This window comes from Eschrichtius robustus, chromosome 7, assembly GCF_028021215.1.
Source record: "Eschrichtius robustus isolate mEscRob2 chromosome 7, mEscRob2.pri, whole genome shotgun sequence".
Classification (NCBI taxonomy): domain Eukaryota; kingdom Metazoa; phylum Chordata; class Mammalia; order Artiodactyla; family Eschrichtiidae; genus Eschrichtius; species Eschrichtius robustus.
In genome coordinates, this window is record NC_090830.1 from 103,641,993 (window position 1) to 103,662,265 (window position 20,273).

A 20,273-nucleotide genomic window follows, 5' to 3' on the forward strand; every position below is an offset into this window, starting at 1 on the left:
GTCCACTGCTGCTCACCTTATATCTAGATTTTTGAAAGTAGTCTGAACTGTTTCCTGTATCCTTAATTTCTTTTATTATCCAGGGCTGAGGCTTCAGCCTGAGTGTGTGCAAGCACTCATGGCCACTATCAGGGTCAAGTAGTAAGTACTTTGGGCTCTGTGGGCCATATGGGCTTTGTTGCAACTACTCAGCTTGCTTATTTTAGCACTAAAGCAGCCATAGACAATAGTGGACAAACTGGCTTGGCTGTGTTCCAATTAAACTTTACTTACGAAAACAGCCAGATTTGGCTTGAGGGCCATGGCCATAGTTTGCCACATTCTAGAATCAAGTATTAACTCCTTGTTAATACTTCAAGCCTTGTTACTCCTTCAAGCTCTTTCACTAACCCCTATCTTGACGAGTTTATCTCCCATTATTCCCATCAGTGAATCTGTCTCAAGACACAGGATTATTGTCATTTATATGTGAATACCAACATAAAAGTTGGCACCCATATTTGACAAAGGATTTGCATCCAGAATATATAAAGGCTTGTATTAAGAATATTTAAAACCCTCTAAAGCTTTGAATAATCCTTCCTTTTTGGCATGTTCTTCCCTCTTCTCACCATTGTCCTAGACTTCTGTCAAGACCCAAGAGACCTCTATTTTTTGTGATGTTTTTTCCACCTTAGTGAATCCCTTCTGAAATTCTGTAAGACTTGCATTTATTTATTAAATCAGCATTTATTGTGTTCCTAAAGGTACCAGGCACTGATACTGTCTTTTCTCTTTTTTGGTGTGTGTTTTGTCCTTGAAACTGGATTATATACTGCTTAAAGACAGAGAAGTTATTATGCCTGCATTCCTTTATAGCCTTCTCAACCATCTCATTCTGCTGTAGTAGGATGAGATTCTCAAATGTGGTGGTGTAGTAGTTGCATGTATTGTTTATACAGTATACCTACTTCAGTTCAAAAGTCAAGAGCAAGAAGGTAATGAAAATAGTAGGGTAAGGACTGCCAAAAATTTGCTCCTCCATAAAAGCAGTGAAAAAGCTGGCAAAAACTTTCAGAGTCAAGTAGTAGGCCCTAAACTGTCACCTTCGGCTGACCTGGAGGCTCTGCACAAGCAGGAAGTGAAGACTTAGGCAGAGTTGTCAACAACCTGGTTGAGTGTTGGAGGTGTGCCCCAAAACTCATACAGAGTCCCTCAGCAAAGACCAGGAGACTTAACTGGGTCCAGGTGTATAAGGAAATCTCTGTTCAGTTGTTAGCTGACCACTAGGTAGAAACTTCAGTGGCCGCATACTGTAAAGAATACAGGCTTTACAGAATTAGTTTAGGAGAGTTGTTAAACAATGAGAAACAAGAAAAAGCCACAACAGCAATCCCTGAGGAGCAGGCAGGAATTTGATTTCCAGTGTTACCACATTATTTAAAATGTTCAGTTTTCAACAAAATATTATGAGACAGATAGAAACAAGAAAGTATAGCCCATATATAGGAAAAGAAGCGGTCAATAGAAAATGTCCCTGAAGATGCCCAGACACTGAACTTGACTAAATATACATTTTAAAATCATCCATTTAAAATATGTGCAAGGACTACAGTAATCAAAACAGTATGATACTGGCACAAAAACAGAAATACAGACAGAACAGAAACAGAACAGGATAGAAGTCCAGAGATAAACCCACATACCTAGGGTCAACTAACCTGTGACAAAGGAGGCAAGATATACAATGGAGAAAAGACAGTCTCGTCAATAAGTGGTGCTGGGAAAACTGGAAAGCTACATGTTAAAAAATGAAATTAGAACACTCCCTAACACCATACACAAAAACAAACTCAAAATGGATTAAAGACCTAAATGTAAGGCCAAATACTATAAAACTCTTAGAGGAAAACATAGGCAGAACACTCTGACGTAAATCACAGCAATATCTTTTTTGATTCACCTCCTAGAGTAATGAAAATAAAAACAAAAATAAACAAATGGGACCTAATTAAACTGAAAAGCTTTTGCACAGCAGAGGAAACCATAAACAAAACGAAAAGACAACCCACAGAACGGGAGAAAATATTTGCAACTGACAACGGATTAATCTCCAAGATACCCAAACGGCTCATGCGGCTCAATATCAAAAAAAAAATGACCCAATCAAAAAATGGGTGAAAGATCTAAACAGACATTTCTCCAAAAAAGACATACAGATGGCCAAAAAGCACCTGAAAAGATGCTCAACGTCACTAATTATTAGAGAAATGCATATCAAAACTACAATGAGGTATCACCTCACACCAGTCAGAATGGCCATCATCAAAGAATCTACAAACAATAAATGCTAGAGAGGGTGTGGAGAAAAGGGAACGCTCTTGCACTGTTGGTGGGGATGTAAATTGGTACATATATCTGGAGAGTACTGTAATTTGAAAAGATACATGCACCCTATTGTTCATCGCAGCCCTGTTTACAATAGCCAAGACATCAAAGCAAATTAAATGTCCATCAGCAGGGGAATGGATAAAGAAGATGTGGTACGTATATACAATGGAATATTACTCAGCCATAAAAAAAGCACAAAATAATGCCATTTGCAGCAACACGGATGGACCTAGAGATTACCATGCTAAGTGAAGTAAGTCAGAGAAAGACAAATATCATATGATATCACTTACATGTGAAATCTAAAAAAATGGTACAAATGAACTTATTTACAAAACAGAAGTAGAGTCACAGATGTAAAAAACAAACTTCTGGTTACCAAAGGTGAAGGGAGGGGGAGCAGATAAATTAGGAAATTAGGATTAACAAATACACACTAATATATACAAAATAGATAGCTAATAAGAACCTACTGTATAGCTCAAAGAATGGATATTTGTATATGTATAACTGATTCACTTTGCTGTACAGCTGAAACTAACAACACTGTAAATCAACTATACTCCAATAAAAAAAATTTTTTTTAATGTACAAAGAACTAAAAGAAATTATACCTAAACATCTACATGAAAGTACAAGAACAATCTCACCAACTAGAGAATATTAATTAAAAGATAGAAATTAAAAAAAAAAAAATTATTTTTTAAAATGTTCTGGAGTTGAAAAGTGCAATAACTGAAATGAAAAATTAACTGAAGAGGTTCAGTGGCAGATTTGAGTCATAGGAGATGAACCCTAAAACTTGAAGATAGATTGAGATTACTCAGTTTGAGGAACAGAAAGAAAAGTAATGAAGAAAAATGAGCGGATACTCAGAGACCTGTAGGATAGCATCAGACTTACCAACATACACATAATGGAAGTCCCCAAAGAAGAAGAGAAAAGGACAGAAAGTATATTTGAAGTTTTTGGCCCAAAGCTTCCCAAATTTGATGAAAAACATTAAACATCCCAGAAGCTCAACAAACTCCAGATATGATAAACTCAAAGAAATTCATAGCTAGACTCATCATAATCAAACTGTTAAAAGACAGAAAATCTTGAAAGCAACAATAAAGAAGTGACTCATCAGTTACAAGGGATGTTCAATAAGGTAAGTAGCTGATTTCTCATCGGAAGCTATAAAGGCCAGAAGGCAGTAGGATGACATATGCAAAGTGCTGAAAGAAAAAAACCTGTCAACCAAGGATTCTATGTCCATCAAAAATTTATATCCTTCTAAAAGGAAGGAGAATTTAAAATACTGCCAGGTAAACAAAAACTGAGAGACTGTGTCACTACCCAGACCTTCTCTGCAAATAATGAAGGGCGTCCTTCAGGCTTAAACAAAAGGACACTTAGACAGTACTCAAATCCGCATTAATAAATAGAGACCACTAGTAAAGGTAACTGTACAGGTAAATATAAAAGACAAAAGTAAAGTATGTTTGGTGTGTAAACTTTTTTTCTCCTATCTGATTTAAAAGATGACTGCATAAAGCAGTAACTCTAAATTTATGTTAATGGGCACACTAAGTATAAAGATGTAATTTGAGACAGTAACAGCAGGGGGCTGGGGGGGTGGGAAGCAGCTACATAGGAGCAAATTTTTCTATGCTATTGGAATTAATATAGTATTATTCCAAAGTTAGACTGCTATAAATTTAGATGTCAGTTGTAATCTTCAGGGAAATCACAAAGAAAGTCACTTGAAAATACATAGTAAAAGAAATGACAAGGCAGTTAAAGAGGCATTTTGTAGTATATCATTTCAACACAAGATAAAACAGTAATTGAGAAACAGAGGAACAAAAAGACCTAAGATACAACAGAAAACAAATTTTTTAAATGGCAGATATAAATCCTACCCTAACAGTAAATATCTTGAAATGGATTAAACTCTCCAGTTAAAGGCAAGTATTGGCAGACTGCATTAAAAATACATGATACAACTCTATGTTGTCTGCAAGAGACATAGCTTAGATTCAAAGACACAAATGGGTTGAAAGGAGGGGAATGGAAAAATACCATGCAAACAGTAACCAAAAGAGCAGGAATGGCAATAGACTTTCAGACAAAAATTATCAGAAACAAAGATGGGCCTTTTATAATGATAAAAGTGTTCATCCATCAAAGAAATATAGCAGTTATAAATGCACCTAACAACAGAGCCCCAAAATATATGAAGCAAAAACTGACAGAATTGAAGGGAAAAATAGACAATTCAACAATAATACCACTTTCAATGATGGACTTCAATACCACACTTTTAATAATGGATAGAACAACTAGAAAAAAAAAGTCAATAAGGAAATAGAGGATTTGAACAGCACCAAAATTAACTAGACCTAATAGACATCTCTAGACTGCTGTACTCAACAACAGCAGGATACACATTCTTTTCAAGCTCATATAGAACATTCTTCAGGATAGACCTTATGTTAGGCTACAGAAGAAGTTTCAATAGACTTAAAAGGATTGAAATCATACAAAGTATATTGTCCAACCACAATGGAATGAAATTAGAAATCAATAAGAGGAGGAAATTTGTCAAAATTCACAAGTGTGTGGAAATTAAGCAACAGATTCCTAAATAAACAATGTGTGAAAGAAGAAATCACAAGGGAAATTAGAAAATACTTTGAGGTGTATGAAAATGAAAGCACAACATGCCAAAACTAATGGGATGTGGCGAAAGCAGTGTTTAGAGGGAAATTTATACTTACGAACACCTACATTAAAACAGAAGGAAGAGCTCAGATTAATAACCTAGTCTTCTATCTTAAGAAACTAGAAAAAGGAAAAACTAAAAGGAAGCAGAAGAAAGCAATTAATTAAAAGATTTGATTGGCGAAAAATGAAAGAGAATAGAAAAGCAGCAAAGAAAGTTAATGAAACCAAATATTTGTTCTTTGAGAAGATGAAAATTGGCAAATCTTTTACTAGACAGAGAAAGAAAGAGGACTCAACTTAATAAAATCAGGAATGAAAGAAGGGATATTACTAGCAACCTTACAGAAATAGAAAGGATTATAAGGGAATGCTATGAAAAATAGTATGCCAACAAATCAGATAACCTAGATGAAATGGAAAATTCCTAGAAAAACACAAACTACCAAAACTGACTCAGGAAGAAATATTAAAATCTGAAGACCTATAACAAGCAAAGAGATGAAATTAGTAATTTAAAAAGAAAAATGTTCCCGCAAAGCAAATCTCAAATGTTTAAGTAAGAATTAACACCAGTCTTTCATAAACTCTTCCAAAAGATAGAAGAGGAATACTTCCCAACTCATTCTATAGGCCAATTATTACCCTGATACCAAAACCAAAGACATCACAACTTCTGTGCATCAAAAGACACAATCAAGAGAGTGAAAAGACAACCTACAAAATGGGAGAAAATATTTGCGAATCATAACTTTAGGGGTTTTTTTGTTTTGTTTTCTTTAGACTTCCTTTTTTTTTAATTTTATTTTTTTTATACAGCAGGTTCTTATTAGTTATCTAGTTTATACATATTAGTGTATACATGTCAATCCCAGTCTCCCAATTCATCCCACCACCACCAACAACCCCCCCGCCACTTCCCCCCCTTGGTGTCCATATGTTTATTCTCTACATCTGTGTCTCTATTTCTGCCTTGCAAACCGGTTCATCTGTACCATTTTTCTAGACTCCACCTATATGTGTTAATATACGGTATTTGTTTTTCTCTTTCTGAGTTACTTCACTCTGTATGACAGTCTCTAGGTCCCTCCACGTCTCTACAAATGACCCAGTTACGTTCCTTTTTTATGGCTGAGTAATATTCCATTGCATGTATGTACCACATCTTCTTTATCCATTAGTCTGTCGATGGGCATTTAGGTTGCTTCCATGACCTGGCTATTGTAAATAGTGCTGCAATGAACATTGGGGTGCATGTGTCTTTTTGAATTATGGTTTTCTCTGGGTGTATGCCCAGTAGTGGGATTGCTGGGTCATATGGTAATTCTATTTTTAGTTTTTTAAGGAACCTCCATACTGTTCTCCATAGTGGCTGTATCAATTTACATTCCCCCCAACAGTGCAAGAGGGTTCCCTTTTCTCCACACCCTCTCCAGCATTTGCATAACTTTAGGGGTTAATATCCAGAATATATAAAGAACTCTGAAACTCAACAACAAAAATAAATAATCCAATTAAGAATTGGGCAAAGGGGTTAAATAGACATTTCTCCAAAGGTGATATACAAATGGCCAACAGGCATGTGAAAAGATGCTCAGTCAACATCACTGATTATCAGAGAAATGAAAACCAAAACCACAATAATATATCACCCTTTAGGATGGCTACTATCAAAAACAAAACAGAAAATAGCAAAGGTCAGTAAGGACATAGAGACATGGGAACCTTTGTGCACTACTGGTGAAATTGTAAATTGTGCAACCCCTATGGAAAACAATGTGGCGATTCCTTCAAAAATTAAACACAATTACCTTATGATCCAACTATCTCATTTCTGGGTATATATGCAAAAGAATTTAAAGCAGAGTCTGGACACCCATGTTCATAGATGCACTATTCACAATAGCCAAGGAGGTGGAAGCATTCCACATATCCATCAACAGATAACAAAATGTGGTGTATATAGTGGATACAGCCTTTAATTATTCAGCCTTTAAAAGGAAGGAAATCCTGTCATGTCCTACAACATGGATGAACTTGAGGACATTACGCTAAGTGAAATAAGCCAATCACAAAAAGACAGATACTATGTGATTCCACTTGAGGTATCTATTCAGATACATAAACACAGACAGTATTATGCTTTTTATTGGGGATGGGAGGAGGGGGAAAAAGGAGTTGTTAGTGTAAGGTTTTCAGTTTGTCCCAGTGAAAAAATTCTGAAGATCTGTTTCACAACAGTGTCAGTATACACAACACTGCTCAAGTATACACTTAAAAACAGTTAAGACGGTAAGTTTTGTGTTCTGTGTTTTTTACCACAATTAAAATTGCAAAAAAAAAACTTTAGAAGAGAGGAAAATTATGACCAGTTTTCTTCATGAATACAGATGCAAAAATCAACAAAATACTAGCAAACTGAATCCAGCAACATATGAAAAGGATTGTACCTCATGACCAAGGTTGGTTCAATGGTGATATACCATATTACTAGAATAAAGGTGTGAAAACTACATAATCATCTCAGTAGATGAAGAGAAAGCATTTGACAAAATCCAGTACTCTTTCTTGGTAAAAACACTCAACAGATTATGACTAGAAGGGAACTGCCTCAACCTGAAAAAGGTATCTACAAAAAACCCACAGCTATCATCATAGTTAATGTTGAAAGCTTTTCCCCTTCGATCAGGAATAAGACAAGGATGTCTGCTTTCACCAATTCTGTTCAATATTGTGCTAGAGTTTCTAGCTAGAGTAATAAGACAAGAAAAAGAAACTAAAATCATCCAGACTGGAAAAGAAGTAAAACTATTTCTGTTTGCACATGGTATGGTCTTGTATATAGAAAATCCTTAGGAGTCCACAGAAAAAGTATGTTAGCTAGAAAACAAGCTTAGCAAGGTTACAGGATACAAGAACTAGGAATAAATGGGAAATGTGCAATCCAAAAATGAAAGTTAAAAAAGTGATTTCATTTTACAGTAGCATCAGAAGGAATAAAATACTTAGGAGGAATATGTTTAACCAAAAAAGGTGTAATAAGATTTGTGTACTGAAAATTACAGTACAGCAAAAGAATTTAAGAAGGCCTCAATAAATGGGAGGGCATCCCATGTTTCTGAATTAGAAGACTTACTTAATATTGCTAAGGTGGCAGTCCTACCCAAATTGCTCTTCATATTCAATGAAAATTCTAACCACAATTCTAACTGCCTTTTATGGGACCTGGAATAGTCAAAACACTCTAAAGAACAAAAACATTGAAGGACAATTTCAAAACCTGCTTCAAAGCTCTAGTAATCAAGACGGTGTGATACTGGCATAAGCGTAGACATATAAATGAGTAAAACAGAATTGAGAGTCAGAAATAAATCCATATATCTATGATGAGTTTATTTTCGACACGGGGCCAAGTTAATTCAAGGAGAAAGAATAATCTTTCAACCAGTGATGCTAGAAGAACTGAATATCCACATGTAAAAAATGAACTCGGATCCCTACCTCATGCTATGTACAAAAATTAATTCGGAACGGATCAAATACCTAAATGTAACAGCTGAAACTATAAAACTCTTAGAAGAAAACATGGGGATAAGTTTTCATGACCTTGGATTTTGCAGTGGATTCTTAGACGTGACACCATCAGGACAAGCATCAAAAGAAAGTTAGAGTATCAAAATTAAAAACTTTTGTACATCAAAGAACACTATCAAGAAAGTGAAAAGACAACCTGCACAATGGGAGAAAGTATTTGCAAATCACATGTATGATAAGCCTTTGTATCCAGAATGTATAAACTGCTTTTACAAGTCAACAACAAAAAGATAATCTTTTTTTTTTTTAAGTGGGCAAGGGATTTGAATTGTATATTTTCCTTGGAGAAATGTCTCATAGCCAATAAGCACATTAAAAGATGCTACACATCATTAGTCATTAGAGCTATGCAAATAAAAATCACCATGAGGTACCACTTCACATCCACTAGGATGGCTATAATTTTTAAAAAAGGAAAATAATAAATGTTAGGTAGAATGTGGAGAAATTGGAACCCTTATACATTACTGATGGGAAGGTGAAGTGCTGCAGCTGCTGTGAAAAACAGTTTGGCAGTTCCTCAAAAAGTTTAACAGAGTTACCATATGACCCAACATTTCCACTCCTGAATACATGCTCAAGAGAATTGAAAACATATGTTCACACAAAATCTTGTACATGAATGTTCATAACAACATTATTCGTAATAGCCAAACAGTGAAAACAGCCCAGATGTCCATCAACTTATGAATGGATAAAATGTGATAAATTTACCCATTGGAATATTAGTCAGCTATAAACTGGAATTAAATACTGATACATGCTACAACATGTACAACATGAATGAACCTTGAAAACATTATGCTAAGTGAAAGAAGCCAAACACATATTGTATGATTCCATTTATATGAGATGTCCAGAATAGGCAGCTCCATACACAGAGAAGGTTAGATTAGCAGTTGTCAGGGTCTGGGGACAGGGAAGAATGAGTAGTGACACCTAGTGGGTATGGAGTTTCTTTGGGGGTGATGAAAATGACCCGGAACCAAATAGTGGTAATGGTTGCACAGCCTCACGAATATACTAAAAACTGCTGAATTGTGTGCTTTAAATGGTGACTTCTGTAGTGTTTGAATTATATTTCAATTTTTTTAGAAGTCAAAAAAAGTCAAGCTCGACAATTGTGTTAGCTGGTGGAGATACTAACCATACCATTCTGAAGACGAGAGAAAAAACATTGTAAGGTGTTTGGGCTTAAAAACAAAAACAAAAAATTCAATAATCATTATCACAAGAACTAGAATTTGTTGAAGTGTATCCTAGAACTGGAAGCCCGTCTAACTTGTGACATGGACCACTATCTGACTTCAGATCTAGTCTTTATAACTCTTCTAAAAACAAAGGGATGAAGAGTAAAAAAAAGCCTCTAGGGGGGCTTCCCTGGTGGCGCAGTGGTTGAGAATCTGCCTGCCAATGCAGGTGACACGGGTTCGAGCCCTGGTCTGGGAAGATCCCACATGCCGCGCAGCGACTAGGCCCGTGAGCCACAACTACTGAGCCTGCGCGTCTGGAGCCTGTGCCCCGCAACAAGAGAGGCCACGACAGTGAAAAGGCCCGCGCACCGCGATGAAGAGTGGCCCCCGCTTGCCACAACTAGAGAAAGCCCTCGCATAGAAACAAAGACCCAAAACAGCCAAATAAATAAATAAAGTCAGGAGCTCTTTAAAAAAAAAAAGCCTCTAGGGTAACCACCTTAGAAGCAGAAAGGAGCCTTTTTGGAACTGTTCCTCTTCTGGCCTGAGTTAGAAGGGACAGGTTAAAAGGCAAGGGGATTGTTCCATGAAAGGGGAAGTTAACATTCTTGAAACACAAACCAAACCTTTTCCATGTATTACTTCTTCAAATGTACAGGTGTGCCGAAATGTTGATCCCCTCAGGGCAGCAGAGCAGGGTCTGGGCTACACATCCACTGCCCCAGGGGTCTCCCTTATTAACCCCTCTGCGTGTAGTATGAATGTTTCCATTTCCTATGTGTGTCATGAAATGAAATGGTTAGGGAAGAAGCACTGCTCTTAGGGTCATCTCTTTAAGGTTCTCCCCACCTGCCTTATCATCATCTACTGATTGCCCTTAATTGTCATTACTCCTCTTAAAATATGTCAACTACTTTTCAGAGAGCTATACAACAGTTCCCAAGTGCACCTAGCTAGGAAACAACAAGGTTGATTTGGTGTAGTTACATTTTTATAGAGAGAATGCATATATTTCCAAAGTACTTACAAATCAAATATTAAATAATCCAAGATGGAATTTTGTTAGCGATCGATGTCAAACCTTATTGGATTATGAATTCCAGAAATAAGCTTTTGCCTACTTTTTAAAATCTTTGCTCTTCTGACATCTCTATACTTACTAATGACTTTAAGAAGGTTGTTAAGTAATGACGCCAGGTCATTTCTGCAGGTTCTTTCAACATTAGACTTCCTCGCGGATAAGAATACACTTAAAGGGTCTTCCAGTACCCTCACATTATTCTCTGACTTAACTGGGACCTATGAAACATGCTAACAATTATTTATTAGCTGTTTAGAGCAAGAAAACGATAGGAAACCTTGACGAGGTTGAGATGATGTGAGCAGATAACAGAGAGAACGTCTATGTGTGTATCTATCACTTTGTTTTCATGCTGACTAGAATGTCAGTCTTCCCATTTGAAATGGGTAGAATACACGTCTTGCTTTAGATGTGACTTTTAACTTCTGTTTTCTTTTAATGGGTACTTTACCATGTGAATTGTGATCAGGTGTCATTTGTAGGTTAGTTTCTTTTGGTCTTGGCTGGGAAATATATTTTGCTAGGAATATATTTTGACTGGATAGTTCTACTTTTTGACTTAGTGAATTAAAGAACATCTCCAAATTGTTGACCTAATTTCCTAAACATAAGTAGAAGTAACACTTTATACCTTTAAAAAATTCAATTGCTGGGTTTTGTTTTTGTTTTTAGTATTGATAACTTTTAAGGTTTGGGAATATAGTTTTGTTTCACAAATTGGTTCATGTTTATCATGTCTGCAACCTCATTTTGACTCATTTTGGGTGTCCATTCTAGATTGGTTCTTATATTTTAGTGACGTTCAGGCTTAATGAATGAATTAGTACTGCTAACGAAACGCGAAAAATCAAGGCATATACAACATTGTTTTTCCAGTAAAGTACTGCCACAGCCCATCAGACACTGACTGGGCATATTTCTCCCCAACCAAGAGTTCATACTACACGACTTCTAGTTGGTGGGGATCTTGTGGCCTAACTGGCTTCTCTCTGTTGAATCCAAAGTCTCCTCAGAGCCCCATTTGAAATCACTGCTTTAAAAAAAAAAAATTTCTATGTTTGACAGTTTTTTTTAATGTGCCTAATTCTTTCAAAAGTGACAAAATATTTTATATGCTTTTTGTGACTTTATTTTCAATTAAACTCATGATGTATTCTTTACCAAAAGGTTTAGAGGAATGCAGATTGCATGTTTGCAAGGATTTTCCTAGTACACATGATGGTACATGATATTTTTGAAGAATATCATCTAAGTACCCAAGAATTAGGAACATTTTTACTCACAAGTACTAAAGAGCTGTAAATTGAAACATTTTCAGAATACATCTTGAAAATACTCAAAATGATAGTGGAAATGACACCTGTAGTGTTATTAAAAGCGAGGTAAAATATTTTCATTAGTAATCTTTATTTCCTTTAGGGTTTAATGAAGAAATTCATTCGGTGTTCTACACGTGTAACTGTGGGAACTATTAAAAAATTTCTAAGTTTAAAACTAAAACTTCCAAGTTCTTATGAGGTAAGTTTATAATCTAATCTTGATCATTTTGATAATTCTAATCTGAAGTAAAATTCTAACAAATTAATTTTGTGGAAACTTTGGTTACTTTCATGTTAAAAATTTTTGGAATGTAATATTCTATTTGTTTAATCTGTGTTTTTGAATTTAACGTCCTGACTAAAACATGATACTAATAAACTTAACGTTTTATAATTAGAGGAGATATTTAAATAACATTAAGTATTCTTGAAATAAATATCCCAGCTAAATGGATACTTTTTTTTTTTTTTTAATGCCAGCATGCTTTATGGTATGTCTTTTTTTTCAATCTGAGACCTTTCAATCCATTTTAATGAATTCTTTATAGACTTCTTTTTCAGAATGTAAAACATTGTCTTTTTATCAAAGGGATTTTGTAATGTTCATTTAGTTCTATAACATGCAAAAATGATATTTGCTTAGACCTAAGTAAAACCAACATACTGCATCTGCATACATGTAGTCTACGAGTTTCTTACAGAAGTCAGTTGCCCTGACGTTGATCACAGTACAGCTTGTAATGTGTGCAGTGTTAGAGAATGTTTATGACCCTATAGCTCTGGCTATCCCTTACAAGGAGATGCGGCTACCATTTCTCACCTGCCCAAACGGCAGTCTTGCAACTTGTATGAATTTCCTCTTCCTCCCCTTTGAGTTCCACTAGTCGCATCTAAAACAACTAAAGATCGAGGCTAGCTTCCTGTATAAACAGAGACATCAAAGGAAAAATAGTTTTTCAGGCTTATATACAATAGTATTCATATGAACAGTCACAGCAGAAATGAAACAGGATTTGAACATAGGCATTGACAAGTATTAAGTCTGTATTTTGAGGAAACCTCTGAACCTGACCTTATTTTAAAATGTCTTGCAGATGACTAATTAATCTATGGATTAAGAATTAATTCTTATGTGTTTGGTCCTATAAAAAAATTTCCAGAGATAGTAACTTTTACACTAGGAAAAAAATTGTGAATGTTAAAGCCATATGTACTTGATAAAAGTAAAAGAAAAAAAAGATTTATAGATATAAACACAGTGAAATAGAAAATGAAATTGTTTTTATAATTTGGTTTTGCTCTTTATTCTCTTCTTGCAAAATACCACCTGCAGTTTTATTTCCTTACTTTCAAGTGTGACTCATTGAGTTATTTTCTAGTTTTCAGGAAGTTGTTAGAGCAGCTGAGAGAACTGTTACTCTCATAGAGTCTTACCGCTGGCACTTACTACATACATTTCTCTATAGACTTTTCTATAGAAAGGATGGAAGGGGGAGAAACTGAATTCACTGACATCTTATCTATCCCAATGCAAAGAACTTTCCCTATGATTTTTAGTAATATTTACTGTTCCCCCCTTATTTTGCTGCCCCACATGTAAGGGGATGATTTAATGAAATACCTAACAGCTGAAGTGTCTGTAACAGCACTGGTAACTGGGGCAGGATGGTTTGGTTTTCAAATGACAATAATAGAAGCTGCGTACCTAGTTGGAAATTGCATCCTAAGTAAGTCCCTTTACCTCTTTGCTTATGAATTTATTTTACAGGCAAGATAAAGAAAATAAAACTATCTACTTTGTTCTTTTAAAAATAAAATGGTGTCTGAAAAACATTCTGAGGTCCATTTAAGTCACCATAAATCATCCAAAAATCAATATAATTTAGCTAATAATTTATCTAGTACAATTGGAACTATACTCATTTTAGACTTAAAGTTCAAAACTCCAGTCTCTCTCTAGCCAGACAAGAATTATTTAAAAGCCATTCTTCTTCCTCCTTTCCACACTTTAAATTAAATCCTATCAGTTTGCTTTTAATCTCTAGAGAACCGAAATGTTTTATTTATAGGGATCTATAATAAATGCTTAATGATGCTTTGTTGAATTCGTAAATCATAGCCACAGGTCCTGTGGCCCTGTTAAGGACTTGGGGGGAGCAGGGGTTGTTTGGTTGCTGCAACTCTAGAGCAAAAGTGAGCATTGATAAGTATGACCCTTTTTTGAAGTTCCATACAAGGTGGGAAGACGGCATGGTAAATATTATGCAGGTTACCAGCTAAGCAGAGCAGAGAGGTGGAGAGCCCTGGGAGACGCAGGCCTGTGGCCTGGTCCTAATTGTTCTGTCAGCTTGAATGCCTTGAAGACCCCAAAAATCATGTATCCATATCCATTCATTTACCCGCTGCAAATATAAACTAATGCAGAGGAGGAAAGCAGCTCCTTCAAATGAGAGATGAATTCATAAGCCAAATGTGCCATGAGGAATTATAAGGTTTCCACAGTTTCTTCTCATTCAGTAAGAAATCACAGAAATATGTCTAAATCTCAAAGGCTGCACAGAGACATAGACTAAGAAAGTTCACACTACATTTCAAAATTAGGTGATGAACTTGAGATAGAGGTATGTGGGACAAGACAGACAGTGATTCATGTTAATTATATCTGAATTGTTAATACCTATGAGATGAGGCAGTGCTTTTAATAGAAGGATCCAGTGTTCTTTTCAAATAATGGACACTACTTCTATTTTGATATAAGTATTTGAATCTTTTTTGAAATTTGGAAAAAAAGTGTAAAACACTTATGAATTGAGAATTATTTATGTTAATGGATCTGTAACTATTCTTTTTAAAGTTGGATGTGCTGTGCAATGGTGAAATTATGGGGAAGGATCATACTATGGAGTTCATCTACATGACAAGATGGCGACTAAGAGGCGAAAACGTAAATTGCTTTTATATTTACCTACGTGTATATTTAGTTCTTTACCATTATGTTATTCAAATTTAACAGTTACTTAGACACTTTAAAAACAAAAAAACTAGCTTGGGAGAGAAGAAACTGGTTCCTCTTATTGTTTCTCAGCTACTCCATGATAGTTGGTCCCAAGTACAAGGCCGAGATGTGTGTTAGATGTGGTTTTGTTATATTTAAGGTAAGTTTAAAACATCAGTTTGAATATGTTCAGAACTCAGCTAACCTAGAGACGGAGGAGATAGCACTTACATTTTTTTAAACCCCAGTAAATTATGGGAACTTTTAAGTTCTGCCCTGACTAGTATGTTTAATGGTTAAGATATTTTTTGTTTGTGGTAGAGGAAACAGATAGGGTAGAATCTAGATAATCTTTTTTTCAGGTACCACCTTTACATTGAAAGTATAAAATCGGACCGAAGGGTAAGTGAGTTTGCAGTGGTTTCTGATGCCAGAATTAGATTGTTGTGCCTTAGGCCCCAGGCAATATGGGAGAGATGATTAAAAGGAGGAAACTAAGAAAATTTTTTTAAAAACCCAAAAAGAGTTTGTATTTTGAACTATATCTTCGATTAGGGTTAATTAGAAGGTTCAAGTGTATCTTATCTGAGTTATATGTAACATTGATATTAGGGAAATTTGAGGGGCTAGGGATTATAACGCTGATATGTAGCAGTAAGGAATACAGTAGTAATTATAAAAAACACAAAATTAAGAAATGCAGCCTCACACAATTACAGTGGCTCAAAAACATACTTATGTTGAATGTAAACATCTATGGAACTTTTTTTTTTTTTTTTTTTTTTTTCAGAAGAACTGTCTTGGTATGATACAATAATAAATGAAGCACGTAACTTCTTAATTCAGAATTTTTTTCTATTCACATCCCACTTGGATGACGCCTTCCTTGTGAGGCTGAGTTCTCGTGACCAGGAGGAATAAGTTATGTTCTAGTCCCAGCCACCAACTGGTTGTGTGCCTTGAGGAACTCATGAAACCTCTCTAGGGCTCCTTTTTTTTTTATTCTAATTGTCTTTGTATTTGGTAAATTACTACTTGCCTATGACATTTTATATATTTTTAAATGGTTGTACATACATCACTCTCATTTAATCCATCTAACCAGAATGTTTCGGGTACCAAGTGCAGATTACAGATGTAGTCAGTTCTCTTGCCTGGCCCTGCTGGGGCCTAAATATTGTGGTATTACACATAATAGTAATACCACAATATTGGTATAATTTTAGCTTTCTTTGATAGTTCATTGGACACTTCAGTATGTGTTAGTGCCTGATATCATCATTATGAATAGGTTTGCCTTAAGGTTGAAGAGCTGTAACTCGTCATCCACTGCAAGACATCTACTGATACTCACTTGTCCTTCACCAGATCCCTTCCCAAAGGTCTCCCACACTGCCAGTTATTTTAATGTCAAAGCATGAAAGAGCTAATTCATAGAAATTGTTATTAATAAAGAGAAACCAGTCTACTACAGTTGTGCTTCTGATTACACATTTCCGAATAGTTTAAATTCCCTGGTTAAGGCATATTTTAATAAAAATTGGTTCAAAAAAATGGTTTAGTACCTTATTTTTATTCAGGTAAAAACAACCAATAAATAGAAAAAAATACCACATTTTATACTTAGTACAACAGTAAAGTAATAGCCCATTTCATTTTTTTTGGCTTGACAGCCCTGTTTTTTGTTTGTTCTCCTCCTCTAAACCTGTTTCTCCCTCAGCCTTCACATTCTCAGCAGTTCCAAGATTAATAGTTCCATTTTTCCAGTTTCTCAGACCCAAATCCCTAAAGTCAGTCCTGATGAGTTTCATCCATCCTTAGCAAATTCTTTGACCTCTACCGTCAAAATACAATAATGAGAATCCAGTTATACCTTATCACCTCCTGTTCTGTCACTCTGGTCCAAGCCACTGGCACTCTTCTCCAGAATTTCTATAAAAGTCTCTTAACTGGGCTCCATGCTTCTACTCTTTTTTTTTTTTTTTTTTTACATCTTTAATTTCTCACAGCTATGTGTTTTAGTTTAGTTTTTTTTTTTTTACATCTTTATTGGAGTATAATTGCTTTACAGTGGTGTGTTAGTTTCTGCTGTATAACAAAGTGAATCAGCTATACATATACATATATCCCCATATCTCCTCCCTCTTGCGTCTCCCTCTCACCCTCCCTATCCCACGCTTCTACTCTTGCTGCCACCTGTGCCCCCTCCCATCTTCACCTAACACAGCAGCCGGAGTGACCCTCTTAACACAAGTTAGAACATATCGCTTCTGTGCTCTAAATTCTCCCTTACCGTCTAATGGCATTTAGATAAAAGCCAAAGTCCTTCCAGGGACCTATAGATGGTGGACCCCACACAGTTTTCCCCAAAGACATGTTTGCTCTTACCCTTTGCTCCCTCCTCTCGCTTCACTGGCCTCTGTGTTTGTTTCCTCTAACATGCCAGGCTTGCCCTTGCCTCCCCAAATATCCACCTAACTTGTTCCCTTTACCCCCTTCACTCAGAGAATTTTGCTTCTACATCCCCTCCTCAGTTGAGGCCTCTGACTTCCATTAATAGTCCAACCCCTCTCCTGATCTGGCACTCTTAACCCCTTGTCATGCCTTGCCGTTCTCCACAGTATTTCATACCATCACTATGCCTCTTCTGTATGTTTATTGTTTGTCCCCAACTAAAATGTAGCCTGAGGGTAGGGATGATTATTTGTTCACTGCTCAGTCTCCAGCACCTAAAGCAGTGCCTAGTACAGATACTCAGTAAGTATTTGTTTGAAGAGTAAATTGAATGAAAGTTTTGTCTTTTATAAGGTAGTAGTTAGGCAAAATATAGCCTAAAGGTCACTTTGTTTATTTCAGTCTGTTTCCCATTTGTTTTCTGTTAGACAAATTTTAAATTTTTGCTCATGTTCCAGTTAATTATGAGTTATTATAATTGATGAATTCTGACAGTTGGAGTGAATGGACAAACTAACAATAAAACAATTCTTTCTTGATTAAGCCCCTTCCAGCATATTTACTGCAGTCACATCCTTTCCCATCTCTACCCTTCATTGCCAGCAAGATGCCAGATTGTCTGAAAAGCTCTCGTTACTGTCTCTACTGGCATTGCTAACTGGCTCTGTCTTGGGCTGGGGTCGGCATATTTCCTAAACTAATGACCGCCTTATGGTTCTTTCACTTACTACTGGTACTTTTTTATATTAAACATTTTAATCTACCTGGGATTTGTTCATTTACACACACACACCTACAACAAGGCTAAGACTCTAAAACTTATTCTAAGAATTTTTTGCCAGAAATAGTTTATTGCATAAGTCATGCTTTGCCTCATTGTTTTGAGATGTCACCATTATCTGTGCATATGTATCTAGACGTATGTGTACACATGCAGATGTGTATATCTATGTTCCTGGACATTGTTTTGTTCTTCTGAGTAGGACTTATCCTACACCAGCATTTCACATCATAGCTTTTATAAAAATCTGATCACATAACACCCCTATCTAAGACTCCTCAATTGTCCATTTTCTTTGGGATATATTTAAATAAAGTCCAAACTAACTTATAAGGAAAATAGTTGGGCCTTCTAGGTTACTTTATGATGTCTATCAGCATCTGTTAGGAAAAAGCTCATTATTACTATTTTTTAAATTATGTTGGCTAGTTTTCCCCCTTTATTGTTTAGGTGAGCTTGAGAATGGGATTGAGATTGGCATTGGATTAAATTTCTTGATTGACTTGGCTGGCATTTGCAGTCTTTTATTTTGTTCGGTGCTGTGGGGTGCCCTCTGAAGTTCTGGACTCTTCTGTGTGTCTCTGAGTCTGTGGTTTTCTTCCCTCTTCATGTTGGATGCCACCTCTGCCTTTCTGGGTCTTTTGCCGCAGGCAGGAGCCCCCGTATTCACATCACCTCTTGGCCTTGTCCTCTTGCTAGACTCCTAGGGGGAACCGCGGGGAGTCAGTTTTGCCTCCACTCCTCAGGAGCAGGACATTTCTGCCTGTGCCACACAGCATCTGGGCCACTCCTCCCCTTTATCCTGGAACGGTTTCACTTCAGGCTCAGCCTGCTTTCTGTCCTCTGTGCTCTTTCTGGATCCTTGTCTTCATTGTGATGCATTTTTGAAAGACATTTTATCTTTAGGAATCAAATATCCAGTCAAACTTAGCTAAGTCCCAGAAATTTTTCAGTTCATAACAGTATTTGCACCTCAAGATTGGTGTTCATCTTTTGCTTATTAGTGGGAGAAAATATACCTTTTTTTAAACCATTGCTTCTCAAGCTTTAATGCAAATCACAAAACACCTGGGGAATCTTGGTAAAATACAGATTCTGATTCAGTAGTTCTGGGGTGAGGACAGAAATTCTGCATTTCTGACAAGCTCCCAGGCGTTGCCGGTGCACCTGATAGTTGGGCCACCCTTTGAGTAAGATGATCTTAGGGGACATGATCCGTGACCACTGGCCTGCCCTGTAGTTTCCACATCCATAAATTGAGGGTGTAGAATTGAAGAATTAGACCTCAGTTTAGAAGGGACTTAATCACCAGTCTAATTACATGGATTCTGTTTATAATATCCACGCAGTGTTCATCACAGTTTTTGAAACATAAATGGGTTCATATGTATTGTTTTGCAGCTTCTTTTTCTCATTTGTTAATATGTCTTGTGGAGAATCAGTAAATTTTAAAATAATTATTTGTAACAAGTTGATAGTATTCCACTTGTGTGGCTGTAGCATAATTTGATTAATATACTCGTTTGATTTGACTCATTTAGATTTTTTTCAAATACTTTGACATTACAAACAGTGCTGTATTCCAGTGTATATATCTTTTTGCACACGTGGAAGCATATTTATTGGCTAAATTCCAGATGTGGATTTACAGCAGAGTATGCATGTTTAAAATTTTGATAGATACTGATAAATTGTCCTCTAAAAAGGTTTTAGCAGTTTATAGTCATACCAATAATGTATGAGTGCCCATTTTCTGATACCCTCACCAACACTTCAT

The 20,273-nt window shown here is 36.0% G+C and overlaps 1 protein-coding gene across 7 annotated transcripts in view; it reads left to right on the forward strand.

Moving 5' to 3' along the window:
* PCGF5 (polycomb group ring finger 5) overlaps positions 1-20,273 on the forward strand; it is a 115,997-nt gene that overhangs the window by 81,753 nt on the left and 13,971 nt on the right. For all 7 annotated transcript variants that reach the window (XM_068548191.1, XM_068548192.1, XM_068548195.1 and 4 more), the window contains exons 7-8: positions 12,367-12,465; positions 15,121-15,210. In XM_068548191.1, the coding sequence (XP_068404292.1) occupies positions 12,367-12,465; positions 15,121-15,210 (189 nt within the window). The remainder of the gene's footprint in view (positions 1-12,366; positions 12,466-15,120; positions 15,211-20,273) is intronic.